Source organism: Ostrea edulis, chromosome 8, assembly GCF_947568905.1.
Source record: "Ostrea edulis chromosome 8, xbOstEdul1.1, whole genome shotgun sequence".
In the NCBI taxonomy this organism is placed as follows: domain Eukaryota; kingdom Metazoa; phylum Mollusca; class Bivalvia; order Ostreida; family Ostreidae; genus Ostrea; species Ostrea edulis.
The window spans coordinates 56,427,588-56,450,722 of record NC_079171.1 but is presented as its reverse complement, the minus strand read 5'-3'; the positions used below and the strand labels follow the sequence as shown (position 1 = coordinate 56,450,722).

The 23,135-nt window shown below is 35.8% G+C and overlaps 2 protein-coding genes across 2 annotated transcripts; both read right to left on the bottom strand.

Annotated features, from left to right (window-relative positions):
* Positions 1 to 350: 350 nt before the first annotated feature.
* LOC125660878 (receptor-type tyrosine-protein phosphatase alpha-like) lies at positions 351 to 17,900 on the bottom strand. The gene is made up of 22 exons (XM_056146535.1): positions 17,779 to 17,900; positions 16,723 to 16,857; positions 15,099 to 15,230; positions 13,542 to 13,673; positions 12,931 to 13,033; positions 12,651 to 12,763; positions 12,246 to 12,418; positions 10,963 to 11,050; positions 10,750 to 10,826; positions 10,437 to 10,473; positions 8,887 to 8,984; positions 8,677 to 8,805; positions 8,256 to 8,398; positions 6,769 to 6,904; positions 6,439 to 6,588; positions 5,408 to 5,507; positions 5,204 to 5,277; positions 4,915 to 5,040; positions 4,339 to 4,461; positions 2,963 to 3,087; positions 2,293 to 2,428; positions 351 to 1,219 (listed from the first exon to the last, which is right to left on the bottom strand). The coding sequence occupies exons 5-22, from the start codon at positions 13,023 to 13,025 to the stop codon at positions 1,148 to 1,150; spliced, it is 1,995 nt and encodes a 664-aa protein (XP_056002510.1). The 5' UTR covers positions 13,026 to 13,033; positions 13,542 to 13,673; positions 15,099 to 15,230; positions 16,723 to 16,857; positions 17,779 to 17,900; the 3' UTR covers positions 351 to 1,147.
* Positions 17,901 to 19,415: 1,515 nt separating this feature from the next.
* Positions 19,416 to 23,135, bottom strand: LOC130049222 (uncharacterized). The gene is made up of 4 exons (XM_056146532.1): positions 22,905 to 23,135; positions 22,000 to 22,227; positions 20,908 to 21,165; positions 19,416 to 19,619 (listed from the first exon to the last, which is right to left on the bottom strand). Exons 1-4 carry the CDS (start codon positions 22,963 to 22,965, stop codon positions 19,468 to 19,470), a joined length of 699 nt encoding a protein of 232 aa, XP_056002507.1. The 5' UTR covers positions 22,966 to 23,135; the 3' UTR covers positions 19,416 to 19,467.

Sequence of the window (23,135 nt, the reverse complement as noted above, 5' to 3'; positions counted from 1 at the left end):
AAATGTCGTGGTTGCCATGGTTGTCTGAGGTGGTGGTGTTCCGTCTGAATTATGCGGAAACACCATGCAAGATGACTTTGGAGTGACATTCTAAGAATTTCATATTGATTTCAAGGATTCTTTTTGTGGTTTTAATTCAACCTGTACCATAGGAGTTAATTAAATCGAAAGGAAAATAAAGCTTAATTTGATTAAATATTCGACAACACAGTTGAATGTCGTGTCAGCTGATGATCTGATGTAGAAACTGGAAGAATGGCGGTAATATTTTATTAATTGAGAGAATAAAGCTGTTTTGAAAGTGAATTTCACCGTTACGTGAATAAGAACAGTGGTTCAACATAGCAAGTTTCAAGTTTTTATTTTTCTCATAGCATTCAAAAGCAATACTCACGCATGCACAAGTAATTCCTATAAATATATATCACAATCTTGATAATAAGTACACGGAAGAGTCTCCATAGTATATTTCATGATACTTTGAATTACAACTAGAGATACAAAACTTACTGAATGACAATTACTTTATATATGAGATTGATCACTGTTCGTTATCTTCACCTTGCATAAAGAATCTATGCATGAACATTAAAAGCAATACAAAAAAACTTTCTAAAACAAATTAACCAATTGATTTGAAGGCGTCATATATTATCAGAACTCTTCAGTTTTGAGAAGGTAAAAATGAAATGGTCGTCATTTGCAACGGCTTCAAAAATAGGCAACTTTATTTACTGTGGGGTTTACATTGTGTAAAGGTAAGAAATGCATTTTATAGTGATAGGGAATTAATAGGATGTTTAAGGCCAAAAGTTAAAGCGGACAAGAAATGCAGTTTAACCCATTTTAATCGCAACAAACGGCCACAATTCAGGCAAGATTTCCCGAATCACTTTGTGTGACACTGGTCTGAGATTCGGAAGAGACGTCAGTCCAAATATCTAGCCTCGACGAATCTCGCTTCGGTTTTGAAGTTCCCATTTTGGCTAGCAAGAGTAAGAACAAGAAAACTCTCTTCGAATATTATCATAAGATAAAACACAAAACTTAATGCACTGATTAATGAATTAAACACAGTGGAATGTAAATTAAACAAATAATGACACAATGCATACGAATTAGAGGATTGCTGTGTAGTAATTTTGTTTTAAAGATTAGCATATATTCCCCCAGAGGAAGCAGGGCGGGCAACCAGTTTATAACACTGCTGGTACTCCTCCTACAAGAAAATAATCAAAGTACTGAATCTTGATAAATATCATATAGTATGTGTATTCTAATAGTAGGAATTCCAACATAAATACAAGTAAAATGCAATATACGAAATGATTTTTATGAAGTGCTTTCATTCTCAAAATTCATCGGTTTTCTCTCTCGTTTTTTTAAGATAAATATAGTATATCTATTTTAACGGCTTGGAATTCCAACAGAAATGAAAGTAGAATGCAAATATGAAAAATTGATTTTATTTCTATTTTTGAAAATACATTAAGACATTAACCACAACGATTTACGCTTGCATACTTTCCATGAATCACGCATGCGCAGTTCATCCATTCATGTATTTTCAAAATTGAATTTCATTTCTTAATCATACACTGATGATGTTTGACTATGTTGATATAGGTGAAAACTTCATATTTGTGAGATAGCATACGACTTTTCGGAGAACAAGTTACCTTTATAACACAATCATCTCTAGATGGAGTAGGGACTACTTGTTCCAGGGAATTGATTGTAAAATCTACTCATGTCAATTAGCACATTGTCTTTTATGTTCAGTGTTAAAAAATACAGCAATTTCAATCATTCGAAGAGTTGATTTCATTATTTAAAAGATGGTTCTCACGTTGTTTCAATGACGGATCTACAGAGTGTAAAGGGTGTGGCACATTACTGGCGGATCTCGAGATATTCCGGGGGCTGTACATCAGTGACGGATTTTGAGGGGATTACGGGGGCTGTACATCAGTGACGGATCTTGAGGGGATTACGGGGGCTGTACATCAGTGGCGGATCTCGAGGGGATTACGGGGGTTGTAATTCCTCTTCGTTTGAATGTTTTTCAAAAGAAGTATTTTCCTGTCATTTAGGGTTTCTAAAACACCACCACCCTTCCCGTTCCTTTGCGGGAAAAGGTACCTACTTAGATCACAATCTCCACCTCCTCTTTGAAATATATTTTGGATTCACCACTGGTTCTATGTTGTAAGATACAATTGGTACCATGGATGCAGGATAATATTAATCGTTAATCTGTATACTGACCGATGTCTTTACCCTCATACTAACCAGTTTTGTGATGATTTCCGGTCTTCTGGTCTGTATTTGTTTGACCGCTGTAAATATGTCCACCTCTCCGTCCATACGAAGCTGTTGTAGAGCGTTATGTAAAACACAGAATAATCCTGCTGGTCCGGCACCATTCCTTGATTAAATGGAAAAAAGTTATTGATCAAGCGCTTATAATATATAAAACATGTGCCATTACATAAATGCTCGTTATAACGATCTAGTTTGCCAATAAAAACCTGTCATTGTGTCAAATGCTGTCTGATGTGTTTCATACCGATTGCTAGGTCGTTCTTGGCACACTGATTTTGACTACGGATAACTCCGTTTACCTGATCAAGATATAGGGATCAAAGCGGATGTGACCGATCGGCAGGAGATGCTTTTTCCTACTACAAATTTGATTCCACCTCTGGTATATCAAGGGGTTATTGTTTTGGGGGGTATATATGTTTGATTTTATGCGTGTTTGTGTGTGGATATTTATGAGTGAGTTTATGCGTGTTTACTCAATACAATATCAAAATGTTGACAAGAAATGAATGCAATGATAAAAGTTTACGAACGATCTGTGACTGAGATCACGAAGAGATCTGGGAGCCGTAGAGGAAGTTTGCAAGACCTGAACTCACATATTTTTGTTTTTTATTTTACTCATGAAATCACTTACTTGCTCATTACAATAGTCGTCAGTATGCTGGTTTTCTCTCTGTCTAACAATAGTTCCGTGGCTTTCAGCAAGGCGTCTTCATTTCTGGACGGTACTTGGAAGACTTTTAAGTTCTTCTTATCTCCCTAATAGTAAAAACAAATTCCAATATCCTTTATTTGTTACAGCTTGTGAATGGATCCAACTCACGAAATCTTTTTAGAACTTTTTAAAGATTATAAACTGGTTTGAGATCAATCTGTTGTTATTATATAATGAAGCTCAGTTTTAATTAACACTATTATAATGATTAACCGTTGATAACGAAGCAAATTCCATTCCTCACAAATGTAGTAACGAACACCTAATTAAATATGTAAGACTCTAAAGTGCGATGGTCGCTCCAAAGTGTGATGGTCTGCGCCAAAGTGCGATGGTTTGTTAACGTTACGGACGCCAAAGTGCGATGGCCACGCGAAAGTCCGATGGTGCGGAGTTAAGTAACGTTTGTGATGTCACGTCATTGTGACGTCATCCTCAACGTCTTTCAAAATAAAACTGACAAAATGCAACACGAACGACAGCAACTGCAAGGTATACAAAATTGAGGATAGTGAGAACGGCAAAGTACATTTGTTGTTGAACTATCTACTTCGCGCAAATTCAATTCAGGATCATTTATTACGTGTGATGTACACGTACTAAAATCCTGGGGATATGCTCTAATGCAAAATATTCTATACGATTTCGCGTTGGAAAATTTTGTATTTAATAACACAACTAGATGGTAATGGAATAAGTTGAACTTGTTATTTTTTATGCATGGATTTTGCACTGGTATTTTAGTGAAACAACAAACGGTTGGTACCGTCTGTACCACACCACTGTGTCGTTTACAAACCAATGAGTTTCGGCGTATCACACCATCGCACTTTGGCGTGTCAGACCATAGCACTTTGGCGCATGAGTGTGGACCATCGCACTTTAGTGTGTCACACCATCGGGGTTTGGCGCAGACCATCGGGGTTTGGTGTGACCATCGCACTTTGGAGTCCCATCGCACTTTAGAGTCTTACAAATCTAACGAATTTCGCGTATTATGAAACGTTATATCCATGCTTTACTGTAGACTAATAATATTACGTCCTGTGTAACGTGTTATATCCGTGCTTTACAGGAGACAAATAATCTTACATCCTGTGTAATTTGTTATACCCGTGATTTACTGTAGACTAATGATCTTTCGTCCTATGAATTAGTTATATCCGTGATTTACTGCAGTCTGATAATCTTACATCCTGTGAAAGTTGTAATATCCACGTTTTACGGTAGACTAATAATATTACGTCCTGTGTAACTTGTTATATCCGTAATTTACGGTAGACTAATAATCTTACGTCCTGTGTAACTTGAAGACTATCCAATATAATACCACCAGTGTGAGTTTCTTTGTTTCCCGCAGTTATGATGAATGGTGGACATTTTCGTGACAGTCCTTTCGTTGGTAGCCATTTGTTTTCCTTAAATATACGAGTAAAAAATTACCAAACGAACTAGTGATGAACAATCAGATGAGAATAGACTGAAGTTCAATGCAAGGTGAAGATAACGAACAGTGATCAATCTCATAACTCCTACAAGCAATACAAAATAGATAGTTGGGCAAACACGGACCCCTGGACACACCAGAGGTGGGATCAGGTCTAACTCATCACTTATTGACGTTTATATGTAAATCAAATTCAAGATAATAGTAGATTTTTGATACGATTTAAAAGATTGATAATGAATTTTAGTTATTGTAACAAATCTAGGATATATTGAATGTGTAAGTTTTGGCTTAGTCTATTCTCATTTTATGATCGTGAAGTTCACATTCGAAAGTGAATTGCAGAGAAATACATTCCAAGTACTTAAATGGAACTAAATCAGTGAAGATGAAGTCTAGAGGAACTGGAAAGTCCACAAAATACCTGGATCTTCCCCTCTAAAACAACCAGGACGTTCACTTCATGATCCACACACAATCTCCACAGATCCACCTCCGTGTCAGGAAGGGGCTTCTGGGTAATAATGAACGCAGTGGGATTTGTGAAAGACTGGAAAATAAAAACAAACGCACATTCAGACAAGAACAATACAAACTATCTATTACGTGTACATTGAAATGAAATCAGAATTAATATTTAACACCAGAGTCTTTTTTAACTTTAAAACTGTATGATATTTCTAGAAGTTAATGAATTTATTTTTATAACATACTGGAACAATAACTGCATTGATGTATTCGTTTCTTCCTTTGACGTAGGTGGTCAGATACGGTCGGAATTTAGACACTGAAAACAAACAAATCTGATTCTACAAATTTACGTGTTGAGTAACCTACACATAGGAGTATTGTTCTGCAACTAAGTACAGTTTATTCTAAGATTGGGTGTTGTCTTTCATTTCTCAGTAACAGTATACCTGGTAATATCTCCATGTCGACATTTTTGGCTCTATTTTCTAAGGTTCTGGGGAGATCTTTTTCTTCACTCTTGTAAACTGGTATCAATGTTTCTAGAAACTGAAGATCATTTAAAAATAAACTTTTCAGTATATGTTTATAATAATTTGCGTGTATACTAAAAAGCTATTATTTACAACGAGGGATTCTCAACAGATACACAATGTTAAACATGAATAAATTAAAATGACGAACAATGATCAAATTCATCAGAGGTGACGCCAAATGCCTAGGAGGAGGAGTAAGCATTCCCTGTTGACCGGTCCCGTAAGTCTCCTATCTTAATCAGGTAACGGAATAATCTCTAGTTAAAATCACTATGTAAAGAACAGCCTAATAATGAGAATGAAACACAACAGACAATATTGGACCTGGTGGCAGGCTATATATGTAAATTAGATCTGTATAAGGGCCATAACATTTGTGAAATGCTGAATTTAAACGAGACTGTTGAAGCCCATGTAACATCAATTGATCAGTAACCCACATCGATTTCAAAACTGATCATACGCAAAGCATCCTGGAGTGTATCGAATCAGTTGAGAGACATAGACACCACATGTAGGTGGTATGGAATATTCACTAACAGGTTTGAAACAGATTTGGGAGACACTGTAGTGTTTTATGTCGAGTTTGCTGGGATATTTTGATTGATTGATTGATTGATTGATGTTTTCCGCCACACTCAACAATTTTTCAGTTATCTGGTGGCGCCCAGTTTTTATTGGTGGGAGAGAGAATCCAGATACAATGTACCAGGGAAGAGACCACCGACCTTACGAAAGTAAACTGGGAAACTTTATCACTTTCCGGCACGAGCGGAATTCGAACCAGCGCCAACAGAGGTGAGAAACCGTGTGATATTGAGCCCGATGCTCTAACCACTCGATCACGGAGGGATATTTTGAATCGAGATACGAGTGAAAATGAATATTATAGATAGATAAAACTTCTTCAGTATGTCTATGTTCAATAAAATATCCAAATATACCTGATATTCGTTATACAACGATTGTAGATTCAAAGGTGAGGACTCATCCAATAATGACTTCGCTTTTGCCGGAAGATCGTGTTCGGATATCACGGTGTTCTTTGCTTGAAATCCATAGTGAAGTGCTCTATGTAAGAACACGTATTGTTCCTAGGGTAAACAAAACGCGCTATGTAACACAATATACCTTATTTGTATATAAATCAAAATATATTTATACGATTGAAACCTTGAATATTACTTATCTACGATTTTAGCAATTAAGTGAAATGGATATCTGAAATGCTTTCTACATTTGCATGTCGAATTCCTCAGATATTGCGGTCTTACCGGTGTCTGGACCATGATCATTCGGTCCTGTCTCATTTGTTTTACAAACTCAAAAACATTGATCCTCCCCTTTTCTTTTCCTTGAATTAAGAGAGAATCCAGACCGATGTACGTCCCAGATCTCCCAACACCGGCACTGAAAATAAGGATAATAACATTGATAATGATAATTCTACAAGCTAAGATCTCCTATCTGTACAACAGAGTATGAACTGCAGAGATAAGGATAATAACATTAATAATGATAATTCTACAAGCTAAGATCTCCTATCTGTACAACAGAGTATGAACTGCAGAGATAAGGATAATAACATTAATAATGATAATTCTACAAGCTAAGATCTCCTATCTGTACAACAGAGTATGAACTGCAGAGATAAGGATAATAACATTAATAATGATAATTCTACAAGCTAAGATCTCCTATCTGTACAACAGAGTATGAACTGCAGAGATAAGGATAATAATATTAATAATGATAATTCTACAAGCTAAGATCTCCTATCTGTACAACAGAGTATGAACTGCAGAGATAAGGATAATAATATTAATAATGATAATTCTACAAGCTAAGATCTCCTATCTGTACAACAGAGTATGAACTGCAGAGATAAGGATACTAATATTAATAATGATAATTCTACAAGCTAAGATCTCCTATCTGTACAACAGAGTATGAACTGCAGAGATAAGGATAATAATATTAATAATGATAATTCTACAAGCTAAGATCTCCTATCTGTACAACAGAGTATGAACTGCAGAGATAAGGATACTAATATTAATAATGATAATTCTACAAGCTAAGATCTCCTATCTGTACAACAGAGTATGAACTGCAGAGCTTAACGTCGGTATGGTTCGTGACGTCAGAGGACCAGGTTATATGTAATGTATCAACAGTGGAAGAACACATTGCAACATTTAAACTAATAGTGTATCTACAACGCTGTAGTGTATCTACTAGCCTAAAAAGTATTTACAAACCTACAGTGTATCTACAAACTTACAGCGTATCTAGAAACCTACAAAGTATTTACAAACCTACAAAGTATCTAGAAACCTACAGCGTATCTACAAACCTTCAGTATATCTACAAATTTGTAGTGTATTTACAAACCTACAAAGTATTTACAAACCTAAAGTGTAACTACAACCCTATAATGTATCTACAAACTTACAGCGTATCCCCAAACCTGTATTGTATCTACAAACCTGTATTGTATCTACAAACCTACAGTGTATCTACAAACCTACAGTGTATCTACAAACATATAGTGTATCTACAAACCTACAGTGTAACTACAAACCTGTAGTGTATCTACAAATCTGTATTGTATCTACAAACCTGTGGTGTATCTACAAACCTGCAGTGTATGTGTATCTACAAAACTGTGGTGTATCTACAAACCTGTAGTACATCTTCAAACCGACAATGTATCGATAAATATATAGTTTATTTACAAACATATAGTGTATCTACAAACCTGCAATGTACCAGTAGAGGGGGACCCGGTCGGTATCGAGTGCTAACATATCTGTGGAACTGAATCAATCCCAGCTCTTCAGGAATATCGTGGTCTGGCCAGGCCGTATAGTGGAACTGTGTGATTGTTCTCCTCTGTGTTAACTACAGTAGTAGAAAAAAAATCAAGACGGACAAGTGGTTCTCAATGACTTAGCCACGAATATTGGATAACCTGCAAACTTGTTCACTTCTCTGAAGATTTTACTCTTTCTCAATTCCAAATAATGAATGACTATTTGTGTTAGATACGTACCTGTGAACGAAAATAGTTATATATAATTTTATCATAGACTTCTTGTTTCCTTCCATTGCATTCAATGACTGATGAAAACTTGAGAGTTGTGACGCCATTCTGGTAAATTATTCTAAACGATACTTACATCTACTCTTTCAACAGTTAATTTTCGAACCACATGGAATGCATAGATCGTTTCATCAGACAGGTATACTCTACAGCGACCCATACTCAGGTGTTTGTCTTTATCCGGCCAATACTTCGCACACTTTTTCTAAAGCAGTGACAGATCAACTATGAACTTTGAATATGTAGAACATAAAATGAATTGAAAATAAAGAATAGTCTGACAAACCTTTCCAGTTTCCACCAGATTAGTTAACATAACAATGTCCTTTACACGTTCTTGCCATATCAGTCGCCAGAAATCTTCAACTGTATTTTCTCTTGGACCTGCGGGAGAAATGCTGTGTGGTAGAAAACTTAAGGATGTACGCTGGTCAGGATTTAGACAAATCAAAGTCAGTTTGAGTCATCTATCACATGCGATAATTTATTGAATGACGAATTAAAATCTTTTTGGATTTCCCGACAAATGTTATCATTCACAAGGTTTTACCGTGGTGTTTGTGGTCCATCTGTTATTTAATGTGTTTCGAAAGACAGCTTTATTTTAAATGAATTGAAATTGAGTGACGAATTCGAAGAATTGTCGAAACATTTTTTTTTTGGATTCATTTAAACTGCTGTAGTTAATGATGTGATTGGATATTTTTGCAACTAGTTATCTGTAAGATTTGGTTGATAGAAATATTGGTTTTATTTGATTTTATGTTTGTAAGCACTGTGATTTGTGTTCAATAATATTTTGTCTCCATGCACAGCCACCCTCAGTTAATTTTAACAATAGTATTGTTAGCAATTTCGCTCTCTGACATGTTTATGATAAATATTGTCATTAGTATTGCCGATGTTAAATAGGTTTAGGGTTAAAGATAAATCTCTCACTAGCATCATGATGAGAATGAGTTTGAGTATTATATATACTACAGTTATAAGGATCGGGATGTGACTGAACATTACAAGACTTCTTCTTCACGTCTGAATGATTGATTTTATATTGATTTACGTCCCACTCCAGCACGTTTCATTTGCATGGATACGTCATCATTGCCAGTGGAGGGCTGCAACATGTATAAGCCGATGTTCAGCGCACACATACTTTTAGCAGGAAGGGGTCTTTATCGTGGTAATCGCCTATTCTTCTTTGATATTGACACACCGTAATGATATGCATGCTCTTTTATTGTATTAGATATCTTTGTTATAACTAGTATTTATCTCCTCACGAAAAAGTTTGGGGGAAAAAGAATTCACTTGGAACTTAGAATTCAGTTGTTGAAGAACTAGTAAGAGGACAGTCAGGCAAATAGTCTATACATCCATGTCAAGTAGTCTATACATTCATGTCAAGTAGTCTATACATCCATGTCAAGTAGTCTATACAATCTTGTCAAGTAGTCTATACATTCATATCAAGTATTCTATATATTAATGTCAAGTAGCCTTTACATTCATGTCATGTAGTCTATACATTCATGTCATGTCAAGTAGTCTATACATTCATGTCAAGTAGTCTATACATTCATGTCAAGTAGTCTATACATCCATGTCAAGTAGTCTATACATCCATGTCAAGTACTCGATATTCAAGCGTAGGCTGCTTTTCTCTTTCTCACATCTAAAGAGAAACACTGGGTATTTACAAAGCAGCAGTGCAATGGTGTATTCTAGTGTAACAGTGCCATTGCTTATTCTAAGACCCGTAGGTCCACATCAAATTCACGTAAAAACAATCAATATGGTCCATAAGAAAAGCTTGCAGAACTGAACTGAATCTCGTACCTTGTGTTGCAATATAACGTTTTTCTCCATTTGTGTCCTGTAGAGAAAGATAATTTTAATAAATCTTAAAAATATCCGTGCTGTCTTCATTTCACTTTAGTGTTCGTGTATTAAACTTTATTATTATTAAATTGAGTGGCAGTGTTAATATATTGCATCTCAGGGGTATTAAACTGAATATCAGTGTATTTACATTACACCTTACTGTTCAAACATTGAATGTCCGTGCTATTATATTCAACCTTACTGGCTCTATGTTAAAACTCAATGTCACTATCCTGACCTTCATTGCTATTCTACTGTAATATGTCACCTTTATGTAATTTGCATTGATATAATCGTTGTCGGAAGCGCTCCACCTTTGTTTTAGGACAACCCTCGAATGATCATCTAAACAGAGAGAAAATGTTCAGATAACTTCTCACTAAACAATCAGATATGATAAGTGCTTCAAGTATCAGCGTTCAAAATATTTTAATAGTACATAGAGCGATATATCTTTTTCTCAAGAACGTATTTATCTTACAAGGAAGTGTGGATTTGAAACGGTTCTTATCAAGGTTTTCCGTCTTCTGTGCTTCACAACAAGCTCTGACGTCCTTCGGCGGTAATTTCTGGTAAACAAGTGATAACAATATCTTGATTACTGTTCGTTATCTTTGCCTTTCATCTAACGATGGCATTAATGAGGAGAACATTCAAGTAATGCGAACAAGAGGAACTTGCGGATTTTTGTTTTAATTGATTTACACAACTTTGAGAGTAAGGTAACAAAACAAACATAACTGTAAAGAATACAGAATTATGAATCAGGCAATATGAACTCCTGGATATATCAGAGGTAAGATCAGGTACCGTAATAAATAAAGGTATAAATTATACACGAAAAAGTAGAAATAACGAACTGTGGTCAATCTCAGAATGTCTATAAAGAATAGAAAACTAAGAGTAGGACAAACACGGACCCCTGGATGTACCAGAGGTGGTATCCGGTACCGCTATGAATAACGCTATTAAATATGTATGAAAAAGTCAAAATAACTGCAATTAATATTATCAATCCCATAAAGAATTCAATATTATGACAACGGCAAACTTAGACCCCTGGACATACTAGAAGTGGGTTAAAGTGTCTAGGAGGAGAAAACGTCCCCTGTTCACCGGTCACATACGCCATGAGTCCCTTATCTTGATACGGTAAATAGAACAATCCGTTGTCAAAACAGAATGCGAAGAACGGTCTAATATTTGATATGAGACACATCATATAAGTTTTACATATCAGACAACAATAAACCTAATGACAGGTTGAATTTATAAATTAGGTCGTTATAACGACCATAGAATTTGTGAAATGCTGACTTTAGAGGAGACTTCTGACACCCCTGTATCATCAACTTATATGTCAGTAACCTTTCTGTATTTTAAAAAATGATCATATGCACAACATGTTCTCTCGTATCAAATCAGTTGAAAGACATGTTAGTCCTAATCACCTGTTTAGAAATGACAAGAACTCCATTTGCCTTGTGAATTTTAGAGACTTTTGTCATGTGAAACTTGATTATATTTGTCACGTGATTTATAAATATGAGTGGATCATGTTGATGTCTTCACGGATTTATACCTTGTGATTTATGTAGTACATAAGTTCCTATAACATTCAAATTGTTTTTCCCTTAAACAGTTACATCACTGAAAGATAATATTAATTTGGTAGTGAATTTTTCAAACATGCTCATGCATTGAAATTTCAAAGTTGATGTCCATCGACTTAGTCGACATTCAGATACTTTCGGTATCTATCACCTTGTACTCCGCAAGGAAGATGTTGTTTTGTCCCGTGGTTTTTGTAGCTATACAACGCTGGAGTTCATCGATGACAATGTCCGTCCCTCTGTAAGCTAAGTTGTAATAGCCACACTCCAACGAGACATCCACATTGGGTATCTGCACGTTGGATGGGGCGCCAGGCGAGTTTCCTTTATAAAAAGCGATAATGCGTGAATTATCGTAAACTATTCCAGGGGTAAAGTCCTATTTGCGTTAATGATACAACGCATACAGTAGGGTCACTTCTTGATCTTTTTTTCTTCTTTTTTACAATTTCATTCAATTCAATATGCTTTGGAATGCATAGACAATACACACGAGTTTGTAATGTTTACGTTTGTGGTTGTTTATCATTCAATAACGTGGAGTAAATACACCTACCACTGGTATCTCTGCGTCTGCCCTCTTGAATATGGTTAGAGTTCAGCTCAGAAGTGACACCAGCGTTGAGTTCACTTCTTGTACTTCTTTGTCTCTTTCTTACGTTCCGGTACCTAAGAAAATATAGAATCCATTGAAAGTCAAGAATTACTTAATTAACTCCATTTAATGATACTATTAAAGTACCAGCAGTTGTCAAAAATATTAGATATTTAAATGTCAGGAGAGGCTATGTAATTAAAGATTAATTCTAGAATGGAATCAATGGGAATTTAATTACCTCAAGAGCACAATTAACATGATTATTCCAACGAGGGCAAACAATGTAGCAAAAAGGCCCCCACCAATGGCACCTGTGTTTGGTTCTGACGTCATCAAGCGAGCTGAAACGTGATCATTGTCAATGAAGGTGTATATGCATGTAGCTTGTAAAATGTAATAAGTCATGTAGCTTTTATGATGTAATAAGTCATGTAGGTTGTATGATGTAATAAGTCATGTAGCTTGTATGATGTAATAAGTCATGTAGCTTGTATGATGTAATACGCCATGTAGCTTGTATGATGTAATAAGTCACGTAGCTTGTATGATGCAATGAGCCATGTAACTTGTATAATGTAATAAGTCATGCAATAAATCAGGATATCTAGAAGTTCATAAACCACTTTGAATACCGAAACTGTTTTAAAATTCATCTCAATCTGTTATATAAATTATACCACTGCAAATAACCTATACATTGACTAAACATTTTTGCCCATCGTTCTATACTCCAACAAATGTAAGGCATCATAAATAAAGCCTTAACGTACTCCAGCAAATGTAAGTCATCATGTGCAAAAACTTAACATGCTTAAAAACGATTTACTTATTAAATCTTTGGATACACACCATCACATCTGGCACCCTCCCAATTCTCTTGACATCCTCGTAAACAGTGTCCACTCTCCTGTGTACACGTGGTTTGTACACAATGTCCACATGGGTTCTCGCAACTGACTCCGAAAAAGCCCGCCACACACTCTACAATGAAAGGTGAAGATAACGAACAGTGATCAAACTCATAACATTAGAAGTGGGATCAGGTGATACATGTCACTCAGTATCTACAATGTGATACCTGTAACTGAACATATGTGTTTGTGGCCAGAATTTTTTTTATCACAGAAATATGAAATCCGTTCATCAGAATACTGAAAAGAATCAACAGTGTAAAAGGTACTGTTTCCTTCTATACGTCATCAAACGCCGTCATCAAACACCAATCGGAATTCCTCGAATGGCTAGCTATGACGTACGTAACGTAATGCAGTAGGCTGTGACGTTAGAGTTGACAATGCATCAAATTCACTCATGAATGCCATCGTATTACATCCGAGATCAATGTCGAGTGCACGAGACATTCGAGGTGTTCCGATTGCATCAAACATCGTCATTAAACACCACCATCAAACACCGTCAGTAAAAATCGTCATCAAACGCCGTCATCAAACAGTCATCAATCAGACATCCTCAACAAACACTGTCATCAAACAGTCATCAAATATACTGTTCGCGATTACATATAAACCATTCACCGCTCCATACAAGCCATTCACCAATCCATACAATCCATTCACCAATCCATACAATCCATTCACCAATCCATACAAAACGTGCACCGCTAAATATAAACCACTCACCGCTCCATAAAAACAATTCACCGCTCCATGCAAACATTCACTGCTCAATACCATCCATTCACCGCTCCATAAAAACCATTCACCACTCTATATAAACTGTTCATCGTTACATACAAACCGTTCACCACCACATATAAGCCATTCATCGCTCCATATAAACCATTCACAACTCCATTTAAACCGTGCAATGCTATATATAAACGATTTAGCAATTCATGCAAACCGTTCAACCGCTACATAAAAACCATTCATCTTTCCATACAAGCCATTCACTGCTCCATACAAACCATTCACTGCTCCATACAAACTATTCACCGCTCCATACAAACTATTACTGCTCCATACAAACCGTTCACTCCTACATACAAACCGTTCACTGCTACATACAAACTATTCACTGCTCCATACAAACCGTTTATCAGTCCGTTTAAATTATTTACCGTTCCGTGCTACAATCGTTTTGTACAAATCGTGTAGTAGCACGCTTCAGGGTATGTACTATGACATTAGAACAATGTTCTAAAATAACACACACAAAAACCAAAGACTCTCATTTCTAACTGCTGAGCGCTTAGCAAATAAAAAAAAATAGCTTTCTATGTCAAACGTCTTACGTTTGGATTGGAATCGGTATTGAGAATCAGATTTCCCCCGACATGCCCCCCCCCCTCCCCCCGGCGGTTTGCGAATAGATTGTTCTAACCACAACGCCTGCTTCATCATAAATCTTTGTGGTATGATGATATTTTACACTATCAATACGCACCATTACAACAAGAGCCGTCCCATCGTCTCTGACATCCGTTTGGACAAACACCAGTGTCCTTATCACAGTAGTCTTGTTCACACTTCCCACACGCTCTGTTGCAGTCTTTCCCATAAAAACCTTTTCCGCATACTGTAAAAATAAGCAATGTTTCCACATGATATGAAAGATAATAGAATAGAAACTTAATATAAGGTTGACAAAATTGCACGTGAATAACATTTGCTTATAAATGTGAAAGTTGTGAATGACGTCATAAGTGCGCGTCCTCTTATTTTAGCCGTAATAGCGGGATATATATTAGCGCTTTTGGAAGTAATACAAAAGCGCGAATTCATGGATTAGCTAAGAAATAGAAAAAATATATTTATCAAGGATTAACACAAAACAAGCGATAATGTAATACGTATATGGTATCAATTTTCATGCACCAGATGCGCATTTCGACAAATAATGTCTCTTCAGTGATGGTCAAGCCGGAATTTTGGAAATTTGAAATGACAAAAAACTTGTAAGAGCTAAAAGGAAAACTAGAGTGCCAAAAAAAAAACCCAAACAACTGGAGCCAAATGGGAGATATGATCCTTAATTTTGAAATGAAGTTCTAGATTTTATCCCAGCAATTAAATATACATCCATATTTTCAAGCTAGTAACGAAGTACTTAGCTGCTGGGCTGTGGCGACCTTCGGGGATTAACAGTCCACCAGCAGAGGCTTCGACCCAGGGGTCATAATGTAAAACTTATACGATACCAATTTTGATGCACAACTGTATTTTAAACGAACTTAAATCATGTTTACACCACATAGCGAATCAGTTTTTTCCACTTTATTTCCAAGGAAATTCATTGAAAACTTGAAATAAAGTTCATAAAATTTCATGTGGTTACGTGCAAAAACATCGGGTTATAAATGTGAAAGTGATGAATTAATCATTGTTGCCCGCAACTGGATATATTTATGTTTTAGGTACATGTAAGATAAGACAATATCTATTCATGGAGGTTTAAAACAAAACAAGCGATAAATCATGGTTGCACCACATATCAAATCAGCTTCCCTTGGTAGAACAGTAATGATATACTGGAAACATATAGTATTGACCTAGTGTAATCATCATCCATATTAGTTGTCTAGTTCATTTCCGAAACTTCATTACGCATGCCTAGCTTGCTTCCAGAACTTCAGTGCGCATGTCTGGTTACCAAAGTTCAACAATTATGTTAGCATAGGTGGCTGTTTGGTAGACCAAACACGAGCCGTGACACCCCTCCCGATTTCGACCAAGGTAGTTCAATCGTTCTTTGGTTCAACTTTAATTACTGTAGTTGATGATCGAACTAGACGATTGTTTTAATATTTTCGTAAGATCATTAATAATTATATACATTTCATTGCAATATGCTCGCTTGATATCAAGTACTTTAATTTGTACACGTCTGAACAAATCTTGAAAACATTTTCCGTTCAACTGGAAAGTCGTTTGATTTTGTTTCCTACAACTTTCGATTCTTGCTAAAAATGTTATAAAGGTTTTCAAAACATGTAATTTTATTGAGAATTCTCCGTTAACATGGGAAAGTAAAAGAAAAGTAACTGACGTAGAACTCTATAGATACCCACCGTCACATTTGGTTCCACTCCAATTCCCCTGACACCCCTCTGTACAAATACCGGTTGTCTTGTCACAATGTGATCCGTTTCTACAATGTCCACACGATAATGTACAGCCAGACCCGTAAAAACCGTCCTGGCACACTGTGAATAAAAATGTGTAGAATTATCTGAGGTTTTCTTTGACCATTTATGTACCCTAGTACCTATTAGATTTTTTAAATCATAGGTTTGGAAGGATTAATGCATCATTCGTGTTTCAGCGTTTGATTTAAAATCCGTAAATATTTCCTCTGCCATTAGCAAATGATCCATAGGATGCCAATTACGTTTTATGACCCTCTCAGAAAGAAACTCAGGACAGCCATTGATGAGAAGTTCATATCACATTTACCGCTCTTTTTGCTGAAATTTAGGCCCAATCTGTAGTGCTTGATAAGATGTGTTAGATAATGTGGTATTGAACTCATATATAACTGCTTGTTATGTGGATTATTCATAAACATCCGTCAAGATATGTTTTCTCTCTGCACATCGACGTTAGATTAGTTGTTAGGAAGTTAATATCCCAGCTGCTCAAATAAAAGCCAAAACAATGAAGGTAAAAGTCAGATAGATTTCAAATGCAAAATTGTATTCGTACACGGTATGCATCAGGAATTAAAAACGTTTAAAACTTCAATATGCACTACAACACCGATGGAAATCATTACGACACTGATGCGATATATCACAACACCGGTAGTGCGCCAAACGTTGGATGATTTGCATGGGATAATTTTTAACATGAATGGAAAAAATCTCAGAAGAAATGGAAATTTTTTTAGAGAGATAGTCTGAGATGAGAACAAACGATCTCACCTCAATCTGAATATTTGACCTTCGGATTTCAAATAAAATGTGTGAAGGGAAAAAAAGAGAGAGGTTTCATTTTCTGATTACAATATTTCCTTCAATGTTTTTAATTTTCTTCCAAACATGAAGTTACAAAAGTGTATTGGTTTTTTCTTAGTTTCAGCAATCAATGTAACGACATTGTAATAGCTGTATATAATTAGTACGCACCGTCACACTTAGGCCCAGACCAGTGATCCTGACATCCTGCTGGACAGGTGCCCGTGACGTCATCACAATGTGTTCTGGTACGACATTTCCCACAGATCTCTCTACAGTTTTTCCCATAAAACCTCTTTTTACAATCTGTTAAAAAGTTTTATGAGCGGATTAAATATATAAATAGAATTCATGTTAAGGAGTACCCTTCCCTGTACATCATGTATAATCTGTATAAAACCACTAATTTGGAATAATCAAAGTACTGAAAGATCTCAGAACTGAAATTATTTTATAAAATACTCCCTTCCTGTACTAGTACATTAAAACTAGCCTTGATTTCGAAACATTATTTCAAATTAGCATGTGACCATTACCTCAATATATAGATTGTATTTTACTGACACACTTTGATAAAATTCCATTTTAAAGACCCAAATAAAATACCGTACGCTTTCCTCACGGATCACTCGATGTGAGCAGAACTCATCCATGGTCATTGTTATTTACCTGGCCAAGAGATCGGGGTGCTGTGTATAGTTATGGGGGTCTCAGGGCCGTCTGTAGTGTTTCTGTGTTCATAGTGTTTGTATAATGGTTGTATCCCTATAGCTGGATGACACACAATCTACACCACCACCCCCCCCTTTCTCTCTATTTTACTCTCAGTCATTGGCTCAATAAATAATTTCTTTTATAAATATAGAACTATCATAAATTGATAACATAAATTGCAGTAAGTTACAAGTTTTGAAAATTAGTGGGCAACTTATAGTTTGATTTCTGAATGTGTAATTTATAATACATGTATATAGAGGGGGGATTGCAATTATATTAAAATTGTGTTGTTCAGGAGTCTTTTTAAAACAATTGAATTACGAGAAAATAGCAGTTGTGGACAGGTCAATGCTATTAAAACGTTAGAATACGGGGCTTCCTCGAGATCTAAAGAATGCCTGTAGATACTGGCTGTTATTGTTATCAAAACACCTATCTGGGGTAGCTCTAGACCACAATTTCTACAGATGTCACTCCACCTGAGGTCTATTGTTAAATGTTTTATTGACAGACAGCTAACTATTTGGGGGTGTTAATCTTTAATAGCATTCATTACTTATACATTATTTATACTATTGTTTCTGACCATGATTACCGATTGAAATTTCAAGAATGTTTCTAAGATGTACGTCACCAAAAATACAAGCAATGCAGCGTGTCGGGTAGGAACATATCACTACAGGGAACTATTTTGACATGTTTCTAAATATATGGGTGTTGTGCTTTCCGTTTGATATATATTTATAACGTGTTTTTTACCAGTTTATATTGTTTATAGATACACAATATGTTGAACAAATCATCTCTGTTTTTCAATCCATGCATTAGAATTGTGTTTTGAATATAGGATATATGTTTTAGCATTATGTCAGGCATCAAAGAAAGTTAAAGGTGATATGTAATGTGTACAAGATCCCCTGGCAATATATACATGCACGATGTAACCGATGACTTAGGAAGTTCAACTTCCCCAGCTCCCAAATTCTGTCTTTAAAAGTAATATTTTAAAGATTAAATTGTAATGTAGTTCCTGAATAAGACAATGTTTCAATATGCGATCAATATTTCCTTTTCATAGCATCAAAGAAAAACACAAAAGACCGAGAAAACAAATAAATACATGTATTATGAGAATATAAAGTATTAGTGAAACCCAGGCGTACGGATACAGAGAGGAGGATCCATCACGTGGGTACTGCATCCCTGGATACAGGATCCGTTAAATACGTCACACGATCCGTTCTGGCACAGTCCACATTGTGAGCAGTTTTCCCCGAAATATCCATACGGGCAACCTGTTAACCAGCAGCAGATGTTAAAGCATTGTTCGATTACGTAAGTATACTAGCGATAGAAACCACAAGAGTGTGTTTTGTATACATCATACAAAGCACGACCTGTCTACAGAGATACTTCTTTTAGATTAAACAATGATGCAAGCGAACTAAGCGACATGTATTCTTTGATGTGCATTTTGGTATTTTGCTTTGTATTTACCGTACCCTGTGGAAGACGGTACGTAGAGTTGAAATTTCTATATATTTCCTGACTATGTATTTTCTTTGATAGCGATTGGCAGAAAGTACGTGACGTGAAAATTCTATAATGTTTTCACTAGTTTAAATGCTGCTCTTTGCAAACTTATCAAGCCGATATCGCCCTGCTCCACCATCCTTGCTTGTATTTGTGTGACAACTTTCGGCAGCAAATCGTATCACGTTTGTGTTTCACAACTCATACTAGAAATACTGTTATATGTATTATCGGCACCGGAAATATCAAGTGCTCTCAGGACATTGTGTAAATTCAGAATAAACCGGTGTTCCGGCAGTAACTAGAAACTTCCCTATGTATTAATATTGTTTTTGACATTCTATTTCATTATTTCAGTGATATATTTTGTTGAATTTATGTTGTGGGATTCTTCAGTTTTCTTCATGCATCTCAGAATATAGGGTTCACCTCTGGAGTGTTCAAGGGTCCGTGTTTGCCCAACTATCTATCTTGTATTGCTTATAGAAATTGTGAGATTGATCACTGTTCGTTATCTTCACCTTGCATAATTAACATTATCTCAGTGTATAATATGTATCTTTATTGTTTCCTTAAACGATTATTCGTATAGACAAAAGTGTTTTTTTCCAAAAAGCTACACTTACGTTCCTTTTCTGTTGAACAACATACTGATTATCAAAATCTCGATTATTCAAATTATTAACAAGAACTTATACACCGGTCTTTTGTATTTTTAATGTAATTTTGCAGGCATATAATACATTTCTGTCTCTAACATTGAGAATATTTTTTTTTTCTACTGATGGTTTGTTCTAGAAACCCTTTTATGAAAAATTGAAGATAACAGTGATCGTCCTTATAACTCCTATAAAGAATCCACAAGTAAGAGTTGGACAAACACCGACCTCATGAACATACCAGACGTGGTATCAGGTGTCTAGGAGGAGTAACCATCTCCTGGTAGCCGGTCACACCCACTATTAGACCCATATCTTGAACAGGTCAACGGAGTAATTCGTAGTCAAAATTAATATGTAAAAGTGTGTACGTGTTCAATGTTAAGCTTACCCATTATATTGACTTCACATGTTTCAATGGTAGAGTATCGATGATCTTGTTTATAACCTTCACAGTTTGTTACTACAGGTGGTTTCTTCGTGTTGAACAGCGCTATCCCTCTGGTAGCTTTATTGACTGTGACATTCAGAACGCGGGTAGGACACGGTGATGATCCCTGAGTAAATACTTTATTGGGAGAAGATGACGTTGGAATAAAACGAGGGTCATCGAAGACGAAAACGGAAAACCCAACGTGTACATTGACAGCTGCAATAAAAGATGATTGTCATATACGATAAATAGATAAAAACCAGGTAATGATTAAAAGATGTACCTTTTAATATATGTACACATAAAAAAGTTTTATTTTGAAGGCATACTTTTTGCACATTAACAGGGAAATCCTGACTTGTAAGCGTGTAAATTGATTGTAACATTGTATATATGCATTATATCTTTGTGGAAAACGCTGTATATGAATTATAATGTAATATCTTTATGTAATAACATACTACGCTTTAAAAATATATAAATCTTGTGTAATATTGAGTTTTCTACATGGGAACTGTCGTTTACTTGGTAGTAGCGAAAGAAAACACTGGGAAACAGTTTTCATAGAATCAAAATGTTGTGTTATGCAGTATTGAAACAGGAACCTATTCATAGTACGCTTTTATTTCCGACTCCAGAATCGAGACAGGATGTATGGTAGATTCCTCAACTGCACTACACATTTAGATGAAAGCCTTTAAATAATATATGGAAACAAAACACGAATGAATGATCGTACACATTATCCTTATTTACCAAAAGGTAGTTCCGTCGTAATTTCTGTTTACTTTTCAATAGAAATTCACTGCGTTACCGCTTACTTGTTACTTTTCATCTTTCATTCAGCAATTACTTTAATTTGCTAAACATCATTCTATGTTTCGTATTCTTGTAATTGCATATTCATAATTCATATTTGATTATAAATCAATACCGGAAATAAAATGGTAACATGATTAAGGCGATTTAGTTATCTGAAAGCAATGGCGAAGAAATAGAAATAAGTCAAAGACATTGTGTTTGATTCTTGTTTTCCACTATAAATCTTACTTCTATTCCTAAAATAAATCTCCAAGTATGCCACGTTTGCTTTTTTCCTCAAAGAAAATTTCCACCATGCTGTTATTGACGTCCAGTCCTTAGTAAAACTACAGGTAGACTGATCGTCATCATGCTGAAGATGTCCGTCCACTGCTTTGTCTGCAGTCCAGGGCTCTCCGGGATATGTTGAACTCTGGGAAGCCTGACCTCTATATTTCGGCATTTGTGCAAGGTTAACTGAAATTTAATTTGATATGACGTTGAATAAATATTGATCCGAACAGAAAACGTGGAGATAAAATAATTTCTGATAAATTCGCCGACAATCTATATAACCAAAGATAAGTTCGCTTATCAAGTCGTATTTCTTTACCCTTCCATTTCATATATGTTTTATTATATAATTTTGATATACAAGTATTTAAGACACGTAATTACTGTTATCGAAATCAGAAAAAAAAACAACATTTAAATAGCACGTTTTCAGTATCGGCCGCGGTAACTCCGTGGTAGAGCGTTAGCTTCGTAGCCGGGAGGTTGTGAGTTTGAGCCCCTCTTGTGCCATGGCCGCGTCAAACCAAAGATGATAACATAAGTAGCGATTGCTCCTTTGACAAATGCTTGGCATTTAGAAATGAGAATCAAAGACCTTTCGGATATGACCTTAAAACAGAGATCACGTGTCACGGCAAGCGTTGGCACATTAAAGACCATTCACGGCCAACGCCATGAGCTGTAAGCATAGATCTAAATTTGCAGTATTTCAGCTAAAGCTAGGGAGGTCACAATGTGAGTGAAATATTCTCGACGGGACGTAAAACAAACAAACAAAACTAATGAAACAAAATTGAAATAAATCATACTTTGTTGTTATGAATACAGAAGTATATAGAAAAAAGATAGATATGTATTACCGAAACAGGACATTGGAATGACAGCAAGTCCAACACAAAGTATCTTCAGCAAAATCTCCATTTTCCCGATCCCACTTAAACGCAAGCAACACACAACAAAAATTTACAGTAGTGAGAAACATTTCAGAAGCATGTACACGGAAGTAAAAAAAAAAAGCTTGCAATTTTCGGTGACAAGAATCATAAGGTTCTACAGAGCACGTTGGCATAGTAGCGGGTTTGTATAGTAAA

Bases quoted from the DNA above. Each gene is read 5' to 3' on its own strand.
- LOC125660878 (XM_056146535.1), bottom strand. From the start codon at position 13,025: ATGACGTCAGAACCAAACACAGGTGCCATTGGTGGGGGCCTTTTTGCT. The intron at 8,985-10,436 runs GTACGAGATTCA...TTTCTCCCGCAG, and splicing joins ACGTTATATTGCAACACAAG to GTCCAAGAGAAAATACAGTT. The intron at 8,399-8,676 runs GTAAGTATCGTT...CTACTACTGTAG, and splicing joins TAACTGTTGAAAGAGTAGAT to TTAACACAGAGGAGAACAAT.
- LOC130049222 (XM_056146532.1), bottom strand. From the start codon at position 22,965: ATGGAGATTTTGCTGAAGATACTTTGTGTTGGACTTGCTGTCATTCCA. The intron at 22,228-22,904 runs GTAATACATATC...ATTAAATTTCAG, and splicing joins CATTCCAATGTCCTGTTTCG to TTAACCTTGCACAAATGCCG. The intron at 19,620-20,907 runs GTAAGCTTAACA...GCTGGTTAACAG, and splicing joins ATGTGAAGTCAATATAATGG to GTTGCCCGTATGGATATTTC.